Source organism: Aotus nancymaae, unplaced genomic scaffold, assembly GCF_030222135.1.
Source record: "Aotus nancymaae isolate 86718 unplaced genomic scaffold, 86718_ANA_hifiasm-v0.15.2.pri h1tg000090l, whole genome shotgun sequence".
NCBI lineage: Eukaryota > Metazoa > Chordata > Mammalia > Primates > Aotidae > Aotus > Aotus nancymaae.
The window spans coordinates 4,092,330-4,115,886 of NW_026988505.1; the positions used below are offsets into that span (position 1 = coordinate 4,092,330).

The following is a 23,557-nucleotide window of genomic DNA, read 5'->3' on the forward strand; positions in this document are numbered from 1 at the left end:
GCAATTTGCCTCCTAATTTGGGCAGATCATACTGTGATAAACAACAGGCAAAATAGACATTACAGACATTAACATAATACTTGCTGTCAAAATTATCAGAGACCAATGACTAGAATTGTTCTGATCTTAAAGTTTTTTTTCTACAAAGTGAAAGGTCGAGTTTTATATGAATATTTTTTTAAGCAATGACATTTTTGTTGCAGTAAATGTCATGCTCATATCTCTCTCTGTCTCTTTCTCTCTTTTATAGTTCGTGTGTTGACCAAAAAACATTGAAAATATTGATTTTAACTTCATTATCTCAAGAGTATATTACTCTCTATGGCTTAAGTAGTGGATATCCCATAATGCTCTAAAAAAACAGTATTTTAATCATTATGGAACTCAATTGAGAAGATTGTCAAAATTAAAATTACAGTGTACACTGGTGGAATACTCAGTTTCCATTTTCGTAACAGAAATGGATACCTTCCTTTAGTGCTGTGCTGGTTTTCTACACATGCCAATTTGAATATGTGCTTTTCAAAGCTTGTCCTTCTAGAAAGTTAGTTACATTTTAGTCAGAGAGAACAGATAGACTATAATGAGAGTTTACATACTGGATTAGGAATACTGAAAACTGGCCCGGCTTGGTGGGTCAGGCCTGTAATCCCAGCACTTTGGGAGGCTGAGGTGGGTGGATCACCTGAGGTCGGGAGTTCAAGACCAGCCTGACCAATATGACAAAACCCCGTCTCTACTAAAAATACAAAACTTAGCTAGGTGCAGTGGCAGGTGCCTGTAATCCCAGCTACTCAGGAGGCTGAGGCAGGAGAATCACTTGAATCTGGAAGACGGAGGTTGCAGTAAGCTGAGATTGCACCATTGCACTCCAGCCTGAGAGAGAGAGCAAGACTCCGTCTCAAAAAAAAAAAAAATTACCTAAAACTTTACTCTTGAGTCCTGTCATTAAAAATGACATTTAAAAATATAAATTCAGATTAATTAATTTCCCAGTGGCATTTTATCTCAGAATACACACTATCCTTTTAAACAACTACAAGCAAGCCAACACACCAAACATGCTTCTGTCTTTGATTATGAAATACAAGTCACTCTTTTGCATCTTCCAGGAAACATAGCCATGACATTTTTCACAAAGAAAACTATTAATATCATTTATTCTCATCTTCACTCTGACCAAAGTTGGGGTTGCCCAGATTATTTAATATGCTAGTTTTGGGTTGTGGTTTTTTGTTTGTTTGTTTCACATTTCTTTATGAGGGCTGCCAAGACAAAGTGCCACAAATTGAGTGGCTTCACAGAATTTTTTTTTAAGACAAAATTTTGCTCTTGTTGCTCAGGCTGGAGTGCTATGGTGCAACCTCAGCTCACTGCAGCCTCCACCTCCCGGGTTCAAGCCACCTCCTGCCTCAGCCTCCCAAGTAGCTAGTATTACAGGTTCCCGCCACCACACCTAGCTAATTTTTATATTTTTAGTAGAGATGGGGTTTCATCATGTTGGCCAAGCTGGTCTCGAACTTCTGACCTCACATGATCTACCCACCTCAACCTCCCAAAGTGCTGGGATTACAGGCATGAGCCACCACGCCTGGCCTCTGTAGAAATGTATGTTCTCACAGTCCTGGAAGCTGAACTTTTAAGCTCAAAGGGTCACCAGGGTGGGACTTTTTTCCAAGCCTCTCTCCATGGCTGGCAGATGTGGTCCTCCCTCAGGGTGTGCCTCTGTCTTAATCTCCTTTTCTTAGAAGGATACCAGTTATTTTGGATTAGGACCCACCCATACTACCTCAACTAACCTCAATTATGTCTTCGGGGACCCTCCCTCTCTCTCCTTAACGTCGCATTTCCAAGTCCTGAGGGTTAGGACTTCAACATGTAAATTTGTGGGAGACACAGTCTAGACCATAACAGTCTTATTTGAAAAAAATCATGAGAACTGTTCTGATTATGAGTTACACAGTGAACTAAGTGTGGTTTCTGAATATCTTTGCACAAATAAAATTTTATGTGTAACAACAAAGATAGGTGTCACTTTACTTCATAGCATTTGTATTATGAACGACAATGACAGCCACAATTCTTTCAGGCTGTCATGTGCTCCCTAGGAGTGAACTGTGAAATGCAAAAAGCCATGACCACTTTTATGAGTAGCAGATAATGTTGAGCTCTTTAACAGAGTAGCACTGTTGGCAACCTCCAGGGCCATGAAGCAGTTTCTCCCGATAGATGGCTTTGGGTTATGGTGATGAGAGCCATGTCAGATGACTCCTCACTGTGTTTCCTTTTCTGACCTGTACAGTCAGTATTAACTTAGTTTTCTTAATGTTTCTAAAACAACTTCAAATATCATAGACAGAAAGGTGAAAAATGAAAAAAAAAATATGAATTTCAGGGCTTTGTCAAATTTACTTTAGGGCCTTATCTTAGAAAGCAGTGTATACGGGTAAATTCAGAAGCTTCACCCATATCTAATTCCACTGGCACCTCTCCTAGAGGAAGTTAGTATTTTGAAGTGGGAGTTGTATGGGTCATGGTTATGCATGTTTTATAATTATTTCTCAATCATCTACATACACACATTTTATAGATAGCATATTTCTTATTTTTATATAATTATCATATTTTTCTGTAAATATATATTTTTAGTAATCTGCTATATTAAGACTTACTTACATGGATATAGGTATATCTAGTTTGTTAATTTTAATGCTGTATGAAGCTAATTCTTTTTCATGGAATCTTCAATTCTTTTTTTAAAACTCCAAGTTACTAGTTTGGATCCAAAATTTACCATGAGAAATAGTGCTAGAATACACATTTTCACTGTATAAATAATACTTGTGCACAAATGCTAGGGTTTATAGAAATATAATTAAACCTTCAATTTTACTGGCTATTGCCAAATTAATCTCCAAAGCGATTCTACTACTTTCTACTTCTGCTAGTATCACATGGAAGTTTCTATTTTCCTGTTTAAGTACAGTATTGTAAATACTAAGAATACATATTACTTTTTTTTTCAGTTACTGATTTTTTATAGACAAAGTTCATTTGAGTATGATGCCATTAATAGCATATGCACCTGAAATTGTTTTTGTACATTATTGTCTTATTTTTATCAGAAAGTGTATCTGTTGCTGTAGTCATTTGGAATTTGTTGTCCACTTTGCAAATAATAATACCTGTGTATTGCACACATAGACTCCAGTGTAATCAAAAGCTAAACCTAATATGCAATTTTAGGTGCTCAGTCATTTCTGAATATTTTTGTTTTTCTGCTTCACTTAGGTTCTTCTGGGCAAAGTCCTCTGCTAGTAGTTTTAAGTGGGAATCACACTGAACAATCAAACTTTACGAGCAGGAGTAATCAGTTATATCTCCGCTGGTCCACTGACCATGCCACCAGTAAGAAAGGATTCAAGATTCGCTATGCAGGTAAGTAAATGAGGTTTAGATTTTACATGAAAGTATTTTAAAACAGGTGATCTTCATTGAATAAAACAATTTAAATAGAGATTTACAATATAATCCTAATTCTTAAAGATTAATAATTAATTCCAATAGAAATAATATGATGGGGAATTATTCTGAATGATCCCTCTAAACTACATTAGGAAATTTGTTGCTTAATATTTAAAATGTTATTTTTAAAATTACAAACTGTTGAAAATCATAGCAGTTTGTAATTGTATAATTAGAAAGAAATTGTATAGTATAATTAGAAAGATATTGTATTGTAATAGAAAGTAAAGACACTTTCCAAAAGATAAACTAACATAATCAAAATTAATTTTAAAATATGTTTAAATGGTAAGGAAACAAACAGGAAAAGATAATTATATCTCTATTAATTGCATAAGTGATGATAGTCTCTAATAGTTATGTTTTTGTATCTATCTGCATGTCTCTTTATGTATGATTCACACCACATATATGTACATATATATGTTTGTACAAATAAGCATGTACATAATAAATGTATGTTTAATATATATATTTCCTTATCAAAATATAAATTATTTTGTCCTTTACATGCTTTAATCATTCTCTGCTAGCAGTGATTTAGCAAAATCAATTAATAACAAATTGATTGAATCAGTCAATACATTTATTAAACATTAAATCCCATATGTAATCATCAATATGATCTGTCCCACAACATTCTTTAAACTATCTTACAGAAGCAGTAGGCAGACTCTTAATTCCTAAGCACATTTCAGTTACTAAGCAGAAAATCTAAACTTTTCTCAAAATCTCACTCAACATTACCCTTGACAACTCTCCAGTTATGTTTTCCTGTGAAAGATGCTCATTGTGTATGGGAAGTGGACAGTGTGTGTTGACGCAGGATCGTTTATTACTGTGTTGGTGTTTTACGTCTTTAGGGACTAGGAGCATGCAAAGGGAAAATTTGCTCTCTCTGGTTGGTAGACATCATAACATGGTAAAAAGCATCAAGATTTTGAAAGGCCCTTGATATGTGGATAATAGGCATGAAATTCAGACATTCTTACTCTGGAAAGTTTAATAAAATATATTCAGACCTTTGTTACAAAGACATCAGTTGCAGTGATGGAATTTACATTCAGCAAATTCCTTGTTCCAAAAAACAGATAGACTCTTAAAATTGTTGGAATTTTTCCAATGTGCAAACATAGTCAGCACAGAGAAAATAATGATGAATGTAATTTATGTTGTTTTATGCGCACAGAAATTCTTAGTAGCCCAGTGATATGATTAAGCCTTCAGTTGTGAGAACAATGATCTCTATGTCTTTCAAAAGGTGTTTTCATTTGTTGTCATACAACAAGAAGAGCCTCATTGTTAAACTGTATTGGGAGAAGAAGACTATACAATTTTATGTTGTTTCAGTGGGGAGAGAGAGAGCGAGGGAGGGAGAGAAGAAGGGAGAGAGAGAGAGAGAGAGACATATGTTGTATGTGAATATAAAAAATTTCTTATCTCTGTATCTTACAGCTTTTTACTTAGAATTAGTGACTCAGTGATATCTGCTAGCTCATCACCAGTAATTGTTGAGCATTGACTAAACAAAAGTATCCCTAAATTATTAAGACATGGGCAGGGAAACTCTAGCCCATAATATGGTCACATGACCACACATTGCATCTCCAACATGTATTTGCCATATGCACGTAAACTCTCGATCATTCAGGCATAAAAGCAATATAATGGATCACCATAACTGAAATCTGAGTTAAGAAAAGACAAGGAAATGCCTGTTGAACAGTGGTTCTGGGTAATTCCGTAAACTGTGCAGGCTGAGTTAACAGCGTCCCTTTGGTGCTATGAGAAGCAAATGTAAGCTTCCGTATTGTGAGGGTCAGAAATACAGACTGGTTTGGCATTCACCCTGAAATTCCAGGATATCTGCCTCTCCCAGTCTTCTCTCCCGCTGGATACCCATTTGACTTTTCATTCTGTACCCTGGGTTTTCCAAGGCTCCACCAGCAGAGTGGAAGGACTGGGCCCTGCTCTTCTGAATTCCTCTTAGAGTAGCCAGGCGTGGAGCCGGCACAGCCAGTGCTCCAGTCTCTTTGAGTTCTGTGCAATGATTTCTCTTGTGGTGCCCTTCATGCCTTATTCTAGGTGAGTTAGGAAAGAACAAGTATTTTGAGAGCCTGGCGATAGAGGAAACACAGTAAAAGAAAATGAACTCTTAGCAGAATCTGTAGAGTTAGATGATTATCCTTCAAATTACAAAATTACATCCCTTAACAGATGTAGCTGTGTCATAAGGCAGGGGTGACATCCAACAAACCTCATGGTCACTGCCTCCACAGACTTTATTTTTTCATTACCTTTTTTTTTTTACTAGCACAGTGCTTCTAAGCCACTGGTATTTAGGGTGCCTGACTGTACTCATACTTTGTCTAAACGAAGTATTTTGGTTCATTCAAAACTGAGAAGAATTTGGTCTAGAAAATGGTGTGGCCAACAGAGCCGTGAGTCAAGAGATTCTTATGATAGTGGATTTTCACTTAAGAAAAATCAGCCCATTAAAAAAATGAAATGGTATTTCTGGGGCTCACCTAGCTGAGAATAGTCTCTCAGGATGCTTCTCTTAGGGACATGCTGGCAACTGAGGCCAGACACATTGGTGTTGCTTCTGGGCACCACTATGATAGAAAACCTTCAGAAAGTTTCTTCTGAATGTATTTCCAAGGAAAGGGACAACATTAAGCATTCAGACCTGCATGTGTGTGCTTATGTATGGAAGCCCCACAGGGAAGTGGAAGATCTAAAAACCCCTTCTTTAAAAAGAAACCAAGAGTTTCCAGTTCTTCACGACTTTCTCTGTTGCATTGTTTAAATTCATCTAAAGTGAGTTCCTAGGATTTTATGCAGGAGTGACCTCGCCTTGTGAGGATGAAGCAAGTTTCTTTGTCTAAATGTGTAAATAAGATGCAGGGACTTTTAGCCATGGAAATGTGACATTCTGTATGAGTAAGATTATTATTTTAACAAATGCCTGTCTCTAGTTTTAAAAAGTCTCCTTACAAAGGGGGATGATTAAAGCTATTGTGAGATTGTTATCGACTCAAGAGAATGCATTTTCTTCAAAGTTTTCATTCAAATCCCATATATTAAAAGAGAAGGTTAACATCCACATTATTGTACAGTCTACAAGTTTCACTTAACAGTGACAGGAAAAAGTTAATGGCCTTCATTAAAAAAATGTTATATATTTCTACTTTCTCCATTTTAATAATACGTAAAAACATTGAGAATACTTTTGTTACAAATATGATGACTTGTGCAGTACCCTTGTACTTTTATCCTTGTGATATGTGTGCTTATTTAACTAGGTAACCTGCTTTAGAGAGGTCAGTGAGGTCATTCAAAATGATCCTTGTAGACCAAGCTTGTCCAACCCACGGCCCTCGGGCTGCATATGGCCCAGGATGACTTGAATGCAGCCCAACGCAAATTTGTAAACTTTCTTAAAACATTGTAAGATTTTTCTGCATTTTCTTTTATAGCTTCTCAACTATCATTAGTGTTTGTGTGTTTTATGTGTGGCCCAAGACAATTCTTCTTCTTCCATTGTGGCCCAGGGAAGCCAAAAGATTGGATCCCCCTCATGTTTCTCAAAATACCATAGGCAGGATCCTGGCTTCACATGGACTCACAGCTGCAGGTGATCTCAACTTCAGAGTAAGAGACTTGTCTCTTGACCCTCGAGTTTTGGAATGGTCTTTAGAACAAACTTACATACTGGTGCTCACTTCCTACTGTTTGGAAAACAGAAGTAGTTCACTTATATCCTCTCTCCAAGGCAATGGCACCAGCCATTTGTTTGTTTGTTTACTTATTTGTGTGTGTTTCTGTCTGTCCACAGCACCTTACTGCAGTTTGACCCACCCGCTGAAGAATGGGGGAATTCTAAACAGGACCGCAGGAGCAGTTGGAAGTAAAGTGCATTATTTTTGCAAGCCTGGATACCGAATGATCGGCCACAGCAATGCAACCTGTAGACGGAACCCACTCGGCATGTACCAGTGGGACTCCCTCACACCACTCTGCCAGGGTAAGAAACTCATTTTCATCCCCAGCCTTGTTTTCTGTATATTGCTCTCATTTTAATCACTCTCTGAATATAAATGAAGAAGTAACTAAGAATAAAAGGTAAGGAAATATTGAATGTTAGTTTTTAACAGTAAGAATTCAGCTTTCCACGGGCCATGAGAACTTTCCTGACATTTAGCTGTATAGCATAAATTTGGAGAAAGAATGGACCGTCACTAGATCCTGGGTGGAGTTATTCTTTCTTTTTTTTAATGTGGCCATTTTATTTTTATTTATTTATTTTTTATTATACTTTAAGTTCTGGGGTACATGTGCAGAACGTGCAGGTTTGTTACATAGGTATACCCCTGCCATGGTGGTTTGCTGCAACCATCACCCCGTCATTTACATTAGATATGTCTCCTAATGCTATCCCTCACCTAGCCCCCACCCTCTGACAGGTGTGTGATGTTCCCCTCCCTGTGTCCATGTGTTGCAATTGATCAACTCCCACTTATGAGTGAGAACATGAGGTATTTGGTTTTCTGTTCTTGTGTCAGTTTGCTAGAATGATAGTTTCTAGCTTCTTCCATGTACCTGCAAAGGACATGAACTCATTCTTTTTTATGGCTGCATAGTATTCCATGGTGTATATGTGCCACATTTTCTTTATCCAGTCTATCATTGATGAGTGTTTGGGTTGGTTCCAAGTCTTTGCTATTGTGAATAGTGCTGCAATAAACATATGGGTCAAGCTATTCTAACACTTACTTGTACTTCCTCTTGAAGTAAAGACAAAGTGTCATCTGATTAAGATTCAAAATAATTTTTCTTGACCATTGTATTAATTTTAAAACATTAATTTCTGAAAAACTCATTTTCCTTGTTTTAGTTTAAAAACTTATACTTTGAGCCGTAAGCTTTGTATTTGATTTTTTTTTTTTTTTTTGGTTATTTAAATCTAAGACTTGTTGAAGTTGATTTCAATATTTCATGTCTCTTTTTGCATTTTATCTATCACATGCATAAAAACCAGGTTTTCAAATAAGGCATTTTAATTTTAATTGAAAACTTTGATGTCATGAAATTTTCATAGTTTTATCTTATCAAGGTTTATATTCATAATGAAATATATTAGTCTTTGAAAGCTAATTATGATTTATGAGTGGAAGCTCATATTGGATCTCTTTTTTTCTCATTTTCATTAGATATTTGATTTTCTCGTGTTGCTTTGTGAGACAGTAATAGATTCTTATCACACTTACTGTAGGTGTCTTTGACTCTGAGAAGTTGATCAGACATTTAGCCTGTTATTTATGTTTTACCTCTAAAAATTTGTCTTTAATGTAAAATAAACAGAGAGATAGATTCAAGCAGCTTACTTCATTAAGAATGATTAGAATGATGATTTTTTTTCTTTAAAATAATAGTTTTTATTTTAGCAGAAGATATGTTTCTCTTTTGCTTTAAATGTTCTATGACTGTGTAGAATTTGTGGGAACGTGCCCAGGGTGTCTCTTCTTTGTGTTGAACGTGACTGAGAGGCAATGGCATTGTGAACGTGAGATGCAAGAATGTTTATAGAACAGAGTCACAGAATCTATTGCTGAAGAGACCCAACTCCAGCTCAGAGAACACCCTGTGGTCTCTGCCCCGTGGCACTGGAAACAGACGCTAATGCCAAAGTCACAACCCAAACAGCAGCCTGGACACAGGAAAGGGGTTCCGTGGAATGGGCAGAAACTCCTGAAGTCATTTTCTGTCCTCTAGAGGCGGAGTCAAATTAGATCCTAAAGGGAATGTGCTCTCCAGGTGGAAGCACAAAGAGGCATGGAAAGGGACCGTCACGTCCCAATGGGACTCAGGTGGCGCCAAGCACACCCCAGTTCATCTTTCTGATCCGTAAACAAGGAGTTCTGGAAACTGTTTATGAGGTAGAAACAGGGCTTGCTCTTTCAATAAATGGTTCAGGAGGATTAAAGGATGTCAAATATATGGCTTTTGGATAAGTCTTGACTTCTTTCTTCTTCTCCCATGGCCTCCCCCAGCAGAACTATTTAATGCTAAGTTAAATGATTCAGAAATACAAATAGTGCACACTGCAGATGAGGCTCTTCTGACATCTTTGCAGTTTTTGCCAAGGAATCTGTACATGGTCAGGGTGTCTCTTCTTTGTGTTGAACATGACGGAGAGGCAATGGCTTTGTGGATGTGGGATGCTAGAGTGCACACTATGTTTTAGAAGAAGAATTAGAGTATCTTCCTTCAGATTTGTTCTTGGCAATAAATTACTTACATGATTTTGCTCTCAAATTATAAAATATTTAAGAAGGATCATCTTTCTAAAACAGACCTGCGACTTTCTGCACGTCCTGTTAACCTTTCTGTTAACCCGAAATCAATATGGTTTTGTTTTTTCTTCATACATTTTGATATTTGAAACTTGGCGGGATCTTAAAAACAATCTAGTTGAACTACTTATTTTTATGTATTTGAAACTGAAACATATAAGAGGTAAGGGACTTAATAATCATAAAAATGTTTGTCTAGAATCCAGTCTTTCTGAGAGCCTGACCAGTGTTAAAGTGGAACTGTTTCCTGCTAGAAGAAATTATACTTAAAATAGAATCTTGTAAATACCAATTCTGAAAGGATCTATATTTTAAGCATTTAAATTCATTTCTTGTGGAAGAGTTCTTTTAGTCACCTTTTAGATATTTACAATTTGTGTAAAATAGCATTTTAATTATAATATAAAAGTATTTCCATTATAAACAGACTGTAGTGCTTAAGACAAAACGAAAAATATAGCAAAAAGTAGGATTTTTGAACATTAAGTTGTGTGATACAATTAAATAGGCATTTTTATCATTTTAAAAACAAAATTAAATCTTTAAAATAAAGAGTAAAAACGGTTATCTGGATAGATAAAGGCCATTGAGAAGGAATTATAAAAGTTTTAAATAGCATAAGGTTGTACAACAGATACTGGCAATTTATACCCCAACAGTCTTTTGCTTATCCTTAAGGAATTATTAAAGTTGATTTAACTGAATTTAATGTAAAAGATAAATGTGTGTTTTTTGCAGTATACAATAAAGGGAGGTTTTATTTGTTTACTATTAATTACACACTTTCCTTTTGTTATGTTTAGAATGTAGATTTTTTTTGAGATGTAGTTTTGCTCTTATTGCCCAGGCTGGAGTGCAATGGCACGATCTCAGCTCACTGCAACCTCCGCCTCCTGGGTTCAAGCAATTCTCCTGCCTCAGCCTCCCAAGTAGCTAGAATTACAGGCACCCACCACCATAACCAGCTAATTTTTTGTATTTAGTAGAAATGGGGTTTCACCATGTTGCTCAGGCTGGTCTCAAACTCCTGACCTCAAGTGATCCACCCACTTCACCTCCCAAAGTTCTGGGCTTACGGGTGTGTGCCACTGTGCCTGTCCCTAGAATGTATATACTTCCCTAAGTTGTAGAAACACTTCGGCCTCATATGACACAGTTGGAAAGAGACTTTGTGGGTTTTCAGCTGCTTTTCTTCAGCGAATTGCATATGGAGTGTTGTGGATTATACTAGGAGCCTTCTCCCATCCACTCATAGATGTGTTGAGCAGTTGTGTATGTTGACCCATGAGGGAACAACAACAACAAAAAGATTTGTTTCCTTCCAAGGGATTCAAAGTCTAATAATGAAAAATAGAATTATAGGCTGAGTACCGTGGCTGACACCTGTAATCCCAGCAACTTTGAGAGGCCAAGGTGGATGGTGGATTGCTTGAACACAGAAGTTCAAGTCAACCTGGGCAATATGGTAAAACCCTATCTTTAGAAGAAATACAAACATTAGCCAGGTGTGGTGGTGTGCACCTGTAGACCTAGCTACCTGGGAGGATGACCTGAGACCAGGAGGCAGAGGCTGCAGTGAGCCAAGGTCGTGCCACTGCACTCCAGCCTGGGAGACAGAATGAGACTATATATACATACACACATATATATATATATATATATATATATATATATATATATATATATAAATAAATTATAGTAACTGCCACCATGGATGGTGAGACTATATATATATATATATATATAAAAATTATAGTAACTGCCACCATGGATGGACACCATGACCTGGAATACAGAGTGACACATTCAACTCAATATAACAGATGAAGCCACATCCTTAGTGAGGTACAAATTGGACTCTTTGATGACTGTCTCAAAAAATATGTAATCAGAAAATTTTTAAAAATTATAGATTCAAAAAGTTATTTTGAGGCTGAATTTGAGAACACTTTAAAAAGAAAAGGCACTATGATTATCATTGATGTATTGCTATTTTCCTCTGGTGTTAAAAATAAAATGTTAAGGGAACCCTATTTTCTATTTGGCCCTCGTAATCTTAATTAGTAATTTCAACTTACAAGGAGAGATATATGGCATTTAGATAATTTTATTTTCATTTCTGAGATAGTTGAAGACATGTTCTGTCTTTGAAAAATCTAGCATTTTGTTTAAAGAGAGTTAACATAAATGGAAGAATCATCACCATTTATGTGATCCTGAATTACTGACAATTCATAATTGTATGCTATTAAATAAAAGACTAGGTAAGCTCTTGCTTTAAGATGTTTAGAACTCCACATGGGAAAAACAATTTTCAAAAACCCCAGCTAAATCAACATGGCACCACATCATTGCCACTCAAATCAGCAAAGAAGTCTTTCATGATATTATTTTTCTTGCAGATGTTCATATTTGATATAAAACTGGGACATGAGAGTCTCCACCATAGCATATCTGTAGGGATAAAGTTATGGGTTTTACCTCTGACACCTCTAGGCTTCAAGCACACTACCCAACATAAAAGTAGATACAAGGGCATGTTTATGGAGAGGGTATATTTTGCAGAATTTCTTGACATATTTATTTTTGTATTCCTTCATATACAGGCAAAGTGATGTTAACTATGTGTTCGTGTTTGTAGATTAAGGTTCTAGCTGTGGGTCTGAAGCCTCATACAAGTATTAAGGAAGCCTGTTTTCTTTTCAGTTCAAACTTAGCACTGAGTTAGGCACTGCAGGTACCAAGGTGAATAAAAAGTATTCCCAGCTCTTATGGCTCTGCTAGTCTGAAGGAAGAGAGACTTATAAACTAATAAGTACAACTCAATATGCTAGTCCACAGGAATGGATGGTCATCCAGCGGAAGTAGCACAGGAGGTCCAGGACATTGTTCTCTGATGGGATGTCTGGGCTGGAAGGTGAAGGGGACGTGGTGGAGGAAGATGGGTTGGAGAAGCAGGCAGGAGCAGCCCACGGAAAGTCTCAGCTGCATGTTTATGTGGCTTTCACCTTCTGTCCTTGCTTGATGAGATGCCTTTAAAGAGCAAAAGAGATACAATCCCATCTGCATTTTAGAAGGCTCAATCTTTCGTTGGCATGATGAATGATTGACATGAATCCTGTCTGGGATTCATGAGTACTTAGTGGGTCATAGTAATGTGTGTTTGAGCAATATGAAGGCTTCTAGAAATACAGTGAAAAACAAGTTTGGCCTGAAAACAGATATAGAAAATATGTAGGAAGCAGAGTCCACAGTCTCTCATGATAGCAGGTGAAAACGAAGAGATAAATCTGGGATGACATGTTTTGGTGGGGCCTTGATTGCTGGGAGTATTTGGTACCATTCACTGGAATGCGGATCATGTGAGGGAAAGAAGCTTCATGAAATCGATTTTGATATTTACGCTTCAGATCCAGGGTGCAAACTGTCCCCAGGGTGCAAACTGTGACAGTAGTGAGTCTGAGGCCAAGAAAAGATGGAGTTTTGAAAATTACCAGTAATGAGGCAGTGGATTTTAAATTAGTTTAAGATACTGGATGCTTCATTTGCTTCATCATACTTGACTTTGTAAGTTTTATAAGGACCAATTCAAATGAATAAAATTGTAATTAAAGAAAGACTATCTGCTGTAATACATTTCAAACTGGGCAACTCTACCAGAAAATAAATAACAGTTTAGACTCTGACAGCATCTCACATTTGGTCAAAAGTGGTTATACATCCTGCAATAAATCATATAGAAGGTCATTGAGATAATTGGGAATGTAATTACGGATGCAAACATTAAAATATATTAAGACTTCCACATCCAACTTAAAGGTCGTCATAGTTATTTAATTATTTTTATTTTAAATAGGGGGCTTGAAAACTGTAAAAACAAAAAAAGAAAAATTAAAAATGGCAAATATCTCTTTGTGACATTGGAAACTTAAAATCTGCATTGATCTATTTAATATTACAATGATTCTTGAGTTGATATTATATTTTTTTCTTACATAAAATAAATATAATTGATATTATCTCCTTTACAAAGATGTCTAGAAGAATAGATTGAAATTGTTACTAAAATATAACAGTTGCTTTTTAATAAATGAGCAAGATCAAACCTGGAAGGTTGAGCTCATTCTCTTGTAGGGCCCCCAACTACTGATCTTACAAACTATGTGGGTGCCACTGTGGCCCTCAGACCCAAGCAAAATACCCTGTCACTTGTGGCCATTTGGTAACCATTTTAAATTTAGAAAATCAATAATCGATGGCTTTCTAAGATACGTATTTGAGAACGTTTTTCCCTTTAAAGATTTTTTGTCTTGCGCCAGTTCACTTTTTTGCCAGTGACATTGCAGATGCACCAAATTTTGAGAGAAAAATTACTTGGATTTGAAATTGGAGGATACATTGCAAGGACCATCCCTGTCAAAAGTAGCCCCCAAAAGCCCAGGGAGCCCTGATCTCCCTAAACCTACTTTCTGCCATGTAAAATAGAAATTTTGATATGTAGCTCCCAGAATGATTGAGAGGATTAAATATAAAGTACAATAAGCCTTCAAATCTTACATGTATGCAAGTTATTATTGTTAGGTCTTGAAGGGGATTTGGGGGGCACCAACTCCAAACCCCAATTTTGGGGTTCAAAGTGGCAGAACCCAGGCCACAACCTGGACAGAGCCTTACCCCAGATTCAGCAAGTAAAAGTTTTGCTACAGCTCCTCTGTGAGCGAGAAGATGGAGCTGGCAAGATGTGTTTTACTGGTTTCAGAGAACTCCAGGTTGTTTTTCTAACTTTGCTTGACCTTTTAAATTATTTCTCTCTGAAAAATCTGTGTGGGTTTTTATCGTCCTCGATAAAGCCAGGCAGATCGTCTGTCCTCAGGCTTCATTTCCTGCTTTACAGCAAGAAACTCTGCCAAGCAGTTGTTTCCATTATCGGCACAATCTTATTCATCTTGAGGAGAAGCCTGAATTAGAACTGAAATTTTCTGTATTATCTCAAAGATTCAGTTAAACTGGCACATCAGAGTGCACTGCTTTCAAGTTCCCTGGTCAAAGAGAGAGCAACTCCCGAGCACCTATTTCCTTTAAAGGTCTGGTTCTCATAGCCTTCTATCAGATGTGGCTTTTGCTTGGAGTGGAGTTTGTCTATTGTTTACTGATGATTTGCTAGCATTTTGCAGGCAATAAAGGGTACAAAAAACAATCTTTCTCACAAATTACATGGTTAAGCTTCTGTTTTTAAAGTCAGAACATATAGATAGATATAGCTCCCTGTATTCTGCTTATACATAGCATGGCAAAGGATGCGAACTGGCGCAGAGGTGGGTGGAGGAGACAGAGGACACTTGAAGATATGTCTATGTGTGTCTCTTCAATCCTCGTAGATGCTGTTGCTCACAGATGATGTTACTAGAAAAAAGCACAATGCCTAATTATCTCACGTGGGATTGAAACTCTAGTCTTTCAGATTCTAAAATCGAATTGATTTCCATTATACCATGTATTCACCCCTAAATATTATGTTTACTCACAGACAGGGCATCTCTCAGAGGAAACTGTCCTTTTGCTTTATACAATTTTTTTTGTTGTACTTTAAGCTCTGGGGTACATGTGCAGGTTTGTTACATAGGTATACAAGTGCCATGGTGGTTGGCTGCACCCATCACCCCGTCATATTTCTCTTAATGCTCTCCCTCCCCTAGCCCCCGACCCCCTAACAGGCCCCAGTGTGTGATGTTCCCCTCCCTGTGTCCATGTGTTCTCATTGTTCAACTCCCACTTATGAGTGAGAACATGGGGTATTTGCTTTTCTGTTCTTGTGTTAGTTTGTTGAGAATGATGGTTTACAGCTTCATCCACATCCCTGCAAAGGACATGAATTCATCCTTTTTTTATGACTGCATAGTATTCCATGGTATATATGTGCCATATTGTCTTTATCCAGTCTATCATTGATGGGCATTTGAGTTGGTTCCAAGTCTTTGTTATTATGAACAGTGCTGCAATAAACATACGGGTGCATGTGTTTTTATAATAGAATGATTTATAACTCTTTGGGCATATACCCAGTAATGGGATTGCTGGGTTAAATGGTATTTCTAGTTTTAGAGCCTTGAGGAATTGTCACACTGTCTTCCACAATGGTTGAACTGATGTACACTCCCACCAACACTGTAAAAGCGTTTGTATTTCCCCACATCCTCCCCAGCATCTGTTGTCTCCTGCCTTTTTAATGATTGCCATTCTCACTGGCGTGAGATGGCATCTCATTGTGGTTTTAGTTTGCATTTCTCTAATGCCCGGTGACGATGAGCTTTTTTTCATATGTTTGTTGCCTGCATAAATGTCTCCTTTTGAGAAGTGTCTGTTTATATCCTTTGCCAACATTTTGATGGGGTTGTTTTTTTCTTGTATATTTGTTTAAGTTCTTTATAGATTCTGGAAATTAGCCCTTTGTCAGATGGGTAAACTAAAAATTTTCTCCCATTCTATACAAAATTTTTAAAACAACATCTTTCTCAAATGTTAGGAGCATATGTTAGGAGACTTGGCATAAATGAATTAATGGGGATATTTTATAAATATTGAAATCCTTCACTTATGAACATAAAGAGCAAAGTAGTTAAGGCTTTTATCTTGGTTTTTATATGTTGGGTACCAGACCCAACCCCGTACCTGGTGCCCTTAGTCCTGATGGTGACAAGGGATTGAGAAAAGGAAAGAAAGACAGAGACACAAGAGTAGAATTTACAGCATGGGTCCTGGGGACCTACACAAGCGTGGCAACCACGTTGGCCCCAGCTCTGGGCTCCAAACACTTTTATTATGTGCGTAACCTCATTGATCTTATGGGCATGGAAGGGGAGGGTGAAGGGGTAGGTAAGATAGCCAGGAAGTGGGGAGAGCACTTGAGATCCTTCTAAGACATGCTAAACTAGTACTCTGAGTTTATTACCAATTGTTATCAGGGTGCAGCTGCATCAGAAGTATGGTGGATGAGGATCCACCTGGTCTGAGCCCACGCAATGCATCAAGGGGCTTTTATCTCCCAAGTATTAAGGACAGAGCAATTAAAATCACTCCAAATTCCTAGAACCTAGGCAGAGCCTAAGGCATTCCGTGACCTCTGTCCTGTAAGGCTTTTCTCTTCCTTGCCAGCTCCCATCTGCAAAGACCCTCCCTGATCTTGTGAGCAGAGGTCCCCTTCCTTCTCAGAGATCTTTGCATAAGCCCTCTTTATGAGGCCCTCATGCATTCTCCATGTTGAGAAGGCATTCCTGGGACCAGAGCAGTATTCCCTGCTCTGCAACCACCCCGAGGTGTTCCCCGGTGTTACTGTGCTCTCGGATGGTCTTTGCCTTAGACCTCCTGTTGCCGCTTGATTTCTAATTAACTACACCAATAATACAGTTTGGTTCGGTATGTAAACTTCAGTGTACTCCGAGCCAAGCAAGCTTATAATTATTTAGCTAGAATTAACATAGGTCTCCCCTGGCCATCTTGACCCACATTTGTATGCATATTTACTTGCTTCTATTTCATTATCAATGTCCTCCTCTATTTCGTGATAATAATACAGTATTTCCAGACATTTAGATTTCATTAGAAGCTTAAATAGAAATTCCTGGAATTTTAAATGTCAAATCACATGGTGTGATATGTCTGTGTATGCATGTGTGTGTCCATATATATATATATATATATGTATATGTATATATATATACATTTATATAGGTTGTAGGCATTATGTCAGCCAGATTGTAAATGACCAGGATGTGAATCAACACAGTCCATATGGCTCAAACTGGCCAACTTCCATCAAGTACATTGTAAAATGAGGTTTATCCTACTTGCCCTTGCTTAAAGCTACTTCACACAATCTTATGAGATTTGAAAGAGGTGCTTGGGTACAGTGCTGTGCTTTTGCACAGTCAGGCTCCTGCAATTTAGTGATGGATTCCTCCCGTCTCCAGCATTTGCTGGTTGTGTGACCCTGGACAGGGCAAGTGACTTCACTGAAGTTCTTTATTTGCAAATGGACATAAAGATGGTCCCCAATCTGTTTTGAAGGATTAAACGCAAATGTTGGCGTGAAACCTTTATCATAATGCCAGGAAAGAACAGGAGCCTAACGAAAAACAAACTTTCATGCAGTCAGACATATTTGCACCCAGGAATATGTTCAGTGCAAACCTATTGGTTGGCTGTCAAGCAGAGTGTTGTTGAATGTCAAGTCAGCAATGTTTAGGTAACTAAGCTGGTAACACATTTCCCTTCTTGTTCATGGTAGCTGAAATCAGAGGGTGGATCTCTTTTTCTATAAAGGACCAGGTAGACCTTCAGTCTTTGGGGGTCATGTGCAGTCTCAGTGGCATATTCTTTGTCTTTAAATTTTTCACTATTAAAAACAATGTAAAAGCCATTTTTAGCTTGTGAACTGTTAAAAAACAGGCTGCAGAGTGGTTTTGACCAGCAGGCCATTGTCTACCAACCCTGTATCAAATTAATCTTCCAAGATCAGACTGAAATGCAGAGTCCAGCGCAATCAATATCAGTTACCTTCTGCAGTTTACAAATTACATCTCAGGCATTTTACTGAAGACATATAATTTTCCTCTACCATGTGCTAAAATCCAGCATGTTTATTTATTAAATTAAATAATGCATTTCCTCCATCCACGCTTGGCACCCACTGAGCATCTCAAACTTCACACATTCTAACTATGTATGAAATGTGGTTTCTAATAAAAGCAGTATTGTAGTCAGTGGAAATGTGCAGAAATGGTAATTTTGTGTAATAGTAGTAGTGATATGAAGACCTTGACCATTCTGGGCAAGTAACTGTACAAAATATGCAAAGTAATATTTTATAAAAGAATCAAGGGTCCTATGCAGAAGAGTGGCTAATAGAGATCAATTATGTATTTCACATTTAAAAAAAATCCTATAATGGAGTTTAATGTGCTTAGCATTGAGAAATAAACCTGACATTGAATACTGAAAATATTTCAGAAAGCAAACAGACAGATAGTGGGAAGATAGGGGAACAGAGGCAAATAGGAAATAGGGATGAGAAAGTCAGCCAGGGCCGGGTGCGGTGCCTCACACCTGTAATCCCAGAGCTTTGGGAAGCCGAGGCAGACTGATTACCAGTTCAGGAGATCAAGACCATCCTGGCCAACATGGTGAAACCCCATGTCTACTAAAAATGCAAAAATAAGCAGGGTTTGGTAGCGGGTACCTGTAATCCCAGCTACTTGGGAGGCTGAGGCAGGAGAATAGCTTGAACCCAGGAGGTGGAGGTTGCAGTGAGCTGAGATTGTGCCACTGCACTCCAGCCTGGCAACAGAGCAAGACTCCATCTCAAAAAAAAAAAAAAAAAAGAGAGAGAGAGAAAGAAGAAGTCAGCCTGAACTTTACACTCCAGCAGGAGGACCTTTGAAAATGACGGCTCCTAAATCAATAAAAGGCAAAGAGGAGTAAAGATAGTGAAATGCCCTGTGTGCAGTTTAAGATACCAGCTGACATTGAAGGGTAGGTTATGGTCTTTCATTGAAGAGGCACAGAGCAGCCTCTATCTGTGAAAGTGACAGTTTGACAATGTCAGTTCCTGGTGGAAAGAAGAGAAGTTCTGGAGGAAAATGTGTGGACAAGCCTGGGCGAGCGCTGCAGTGGGTAAAACCCCGATGGGTATGCAGGCATGAGCCTCAGGCTACTGGGGAAGCTGGTTTTCCAAAATGGTTAATGTGGAGACAGCTGAGACAGGAAAAATAAGTGAACAGTTCAAAGGAAGTGACCACTTAGTGCTGGAAAGTGGCTGCACTTGCCAGGCGGGATGGGGCGTCTGTCCAGGGACCATCACAGAGAGAATTAGTGCTTTGCGCTGAGGCTGGATGGCAGGTGTTTATCTCCACGCAGGCCACGTCGATGCAGACAGTGTGAGCTTTGCCTGTTTTCCCATTTTTGATGCACTGTTGTCGAGGTGTGGAGTTGCTTCTCATTGTCTCGTTTCTGCTCAGCCCCCAGGCAGTCTGCTGTGTCTTGGGGACCTGGGTGTCCACTGCGGCTTTCTGTCCATGTCAGCATTTCTTACTTCAGTTTCATATTTGTGTAGCTGACCAGTCCTTCTCCTTGGCCCGCAGTTCTCACCTTGCAAAGTTAACAAGAATCCTTTGGAATATTAGTTTAAAAAGCGAATTCCTGACTCCCGGCACTGCACAATTCTGATTTGACAGGCTCCAGGAAGTCTGGAGTCTGTGCTTTCACAACCACGCCACAGATGCAGGTACCTAATCAGCATGGGTTAAACACACATACCTGGGCACACACGGACATAAGATGGAAATAATCAACACTTGGGACTCCAAAAACAGGGAGGGAGGAAGGACAGTGAGCAGGGGTTGAGGGTTTCCTGTTGGATACGATGTTCGTTACTCAGGTGAAGAATACACTCAAAGCCTAATCTCTGCCATTATGGGAAGACCACAGTATTGAAGATTGGTACAAAATCTTTATATATTTTAAAGTTCATGTCCTCTCTGGGTGTGGTGGCTCACACCTGTAATCCCAGCACTTTGGGAGGCTAAGGTGGGTGGATCACAAGGAGAATCGCTTAAACCCAGAAGGCAGAGGTTGTGGTGAGCCTAAGTTATGCCACTGCACCCCAGCCTGGATGACAGAACAAGACTCTGTCTCAATAAAAAAAAAAAAGTTTATGTTCTCATGGTTTTCTTATTTTTCTTTGGTCTTTTTCAATTATATTGAAAGTTCTTTGTACAATAATTTATTAGCCACTTGTCAGTCATATGCATAGCAAATGTCTTTGCTAGTCTCTGAATTGAAACATCTTAATCTTTGTGAACTATCACCTAGAAAAGTCCTCTCTATTTTCTGTTAAAATTGACCTATTTTTCTAAAATTTGAAATATTTCATTTATACAATGAGGTGCTAATTTTCTAATCTGTAGCTTCATTTATACATGTAAGTATTTGCTTCATATTCTAGAGTGAGTCTGTGTTAGTGTGATCCTATTTTAAGATGTCACCCTCTTAGACAGCTACACAGTTATCTGAATGTCATTTATTAAATACTTTGCTGGGTAATTATTTTCTCCACTAATTTTTTTTCAGTGATTTAAAATTCCAAATTCATTCTTTCCTTCCTTCTTTCCTTCTTTCCTTCCTGTCTTCCTGCCTTCTTTCCTTCTTTCTTTCCTTCCTTTTCTTCCTTTTCTCTTCTTTCCCTCCCTCCCTCCTTCCCTCCCTTTTCCTCTCTCCCTCCTTCCCTCCCTCCCTCCTTCCTTCCTTCCTTCCTTCCTACCTACCTACCTAGCTGGAGTTTTGCTTTTGTTGCCCAGGCTGGAGTGCAATGGCTCTAACTCAGCTCACTGCAACCTCTGCCTCCCAGGTTCAAGTGATTCTCCTGCCTCAACCTCCCAAGTACCTGGGGTTACAGGCATGCACCAACATGCTCAGCTAAGTTTGCATTTTTAGTAGAAACAGGGTTTTACCATGTTGATCAGGCTTGTCTCAAACTCCTGACCTCAGCCTGTCCACCTGCCTTGGCCTCCCAAAGTTCTGGATTATAGGCATGAGCCACCATGCCCTGGCCTACAATTACTTCCTATATTAAATCATCTCGTAGGTGTATATCTATTTCTGGACATTCTGTTTTTTCTACTGATATGCCAAGTCCATAGTGCTTTAATTGAAATGACAATAATATGTTTTCACATCAAATGCAATCAAGTACTTTTCCTCACTATTTTCAAAATTTTCATCAGAGTTGATAGGACTTTTGTATTTATTAAGAAGCACTTCAGCATCAGTTTAACAAATTTTAAGAAATAGCATTGGGAATGTGGGGGGTTGCATTTCATTTTTACAAAAAAGAGTAGAAAAACTCATTATTTAATAGACTATTAGGAGACAATTTGACAAGGGCGATTTTTGAAAGCCAGTTTTGTCTGTTCTTAATATTGTCTGACATGCGAAGGCAAATAGTGGGTTTTGCATTACTCAGAATTAATATGAGGTTTATGTGCCCATTAATACTGAAAAGTGGGCACCACACACACACCCATACATATACATATATAAGTATTAAGATATTTAGCAAGCTGTTAACTGGTATGTTGGTATGCACTGAAATTGAAGAACCTCATGCCTTTACTACAAGAGGACATGAAAAGTTCAGATTCTTGGCATCATTTCTCTGCCACATCTGCTTTCCTAGTACTAATTAAAATTGGGATACTATTAAAAGAAGGCCCACAAATGAAACATCTGAGGGTGTTCCAACAGCTCTGTAATTTGGGCTGGAAACCCAGGCACACAGGCACATAAACACCTATGCCAAGAACTGTGCTCTTCAAAGTATTTTGACCATGACACAACGAGCTTGCCGGAATGTTTTCTGGTTCATATTCACGTGATATTCTTTAAAATAACACATCCTTGGCATATCAATTTGTTCTCTGATTTAAAAAATTCTGAAGCTTCCTTTTTCCTCCTCTTCTTTATTTTTCTTTCTTTCTTTCTTTCAAAAAAAAAAAAAAATTCCGAAGCTTGTTTTTAGCTGTGCTTTTTTAGAGGGTGATAATTGTTACAATCTTTATTGTTGATTCTTGTTCAGAGCATTTGTTTTGTGGATTGGTTTGATATATTCGGTTCCATACCTCTAGTTTGGTCAAGTTAATAGAGATAATCATTAAATTGGGCTTTTCCATTTAAAAGCTTGGAAACAAAACTTTTGACCTCCAATTGTAATAGTTAGAATTTGTGCAGACGTGGAATCAGGGAAAATTGATCTCAGATGCCCTAAGAGTTGAGACTCTATGCCATTCACTCTTACTCTTGAATCTTTCTGAGGTACCATTGATTTTCTTTTAAAAAATAACTTGTATGAGCATTGTATGGAATTCATTTTCCAGAAAATTATTTATTATGCCTATTTTCTGTTAATAGGCCGTGGATCATACATGGGCATTTCATTTACTGGAATGGTTGCTTCTGGATGTCATAGGGAGTAAAACAGCAGAGAGCGACCTCAGGGGCACAGGAGTTGCAATTTTGTGCACATGCTGCACCGTTCTGAGATAGATGCTGCCTTCATAACTGGACAAGTTTGGTGATCAAATTATAAATATATGAAATGACGTATCTGCAATGAATCCATGTAGTAGAGTTCAGGTCGACTGTGCATTAGGTTGTTTTGATGTCAGTTAAATTGGTGGCTGTAATGGTGTTGATGAACGGTAGTTTTTCTGCTCACATTTTCCAGAAAGCCTTAGCCATTCAAATGGAAAATGGAGATTTCATTTATTTTTAAATTTGAAAATCTTGTGAGAAATAATTCACTTCAGCTTGAAAATTACTGTTGCGCATATGGCTTGAGTTTTTATTTTTAAAAATTTATGTTAGACATACATTTTACTATTTTATTTTGTATTTTACTTTAAGTTCTGGGATACCTGTGCAGAATGTGTAGGTTTGGTACATAGGCATACACGTGCCATGGTGGTTTGCTGCACCTACCAATCCATCATCTAGGTTTTAAGCCCCACATGCATTAGGTATTTGTCCTAATGCTCTCTCTCCTCTTGTCCTCCACCCCCTGACAGGCCCCAGTGTGTGATGATCCCCTCCCTGTGTCCATGTGTTCTCATTGTTCAACCCTCACT

At 38.1% G+C, this 23,557-nt stretch overlaps 1 protein-coding gene across 1 annotated transcript in view; it reads left to right on the forward strand.

Moving 5' to 3' along the window:
* The window catches only part of CSMD1 (CUB and Sushi multiple domains 1), a 2,129,340-nt gene that overhangs the window by 1,905,817 nt on the left and 199,966 nt on the right, over positions 1-23,557 (forward strand). Inside the window, exons 48-49 of the mRNA XM_064369795.1 lie at positions 3,292-3,438; positions 7,364-7,552. Coding sequence (XP_064225865.1) covers positions 3,292-3,438; positions 7,364-7,552 — 336 coding nt within the window. The remainder of the gene's footprint in view (positions 1-3,291; positions 3,439-7,363; positions 7,553-23,557) is intronic.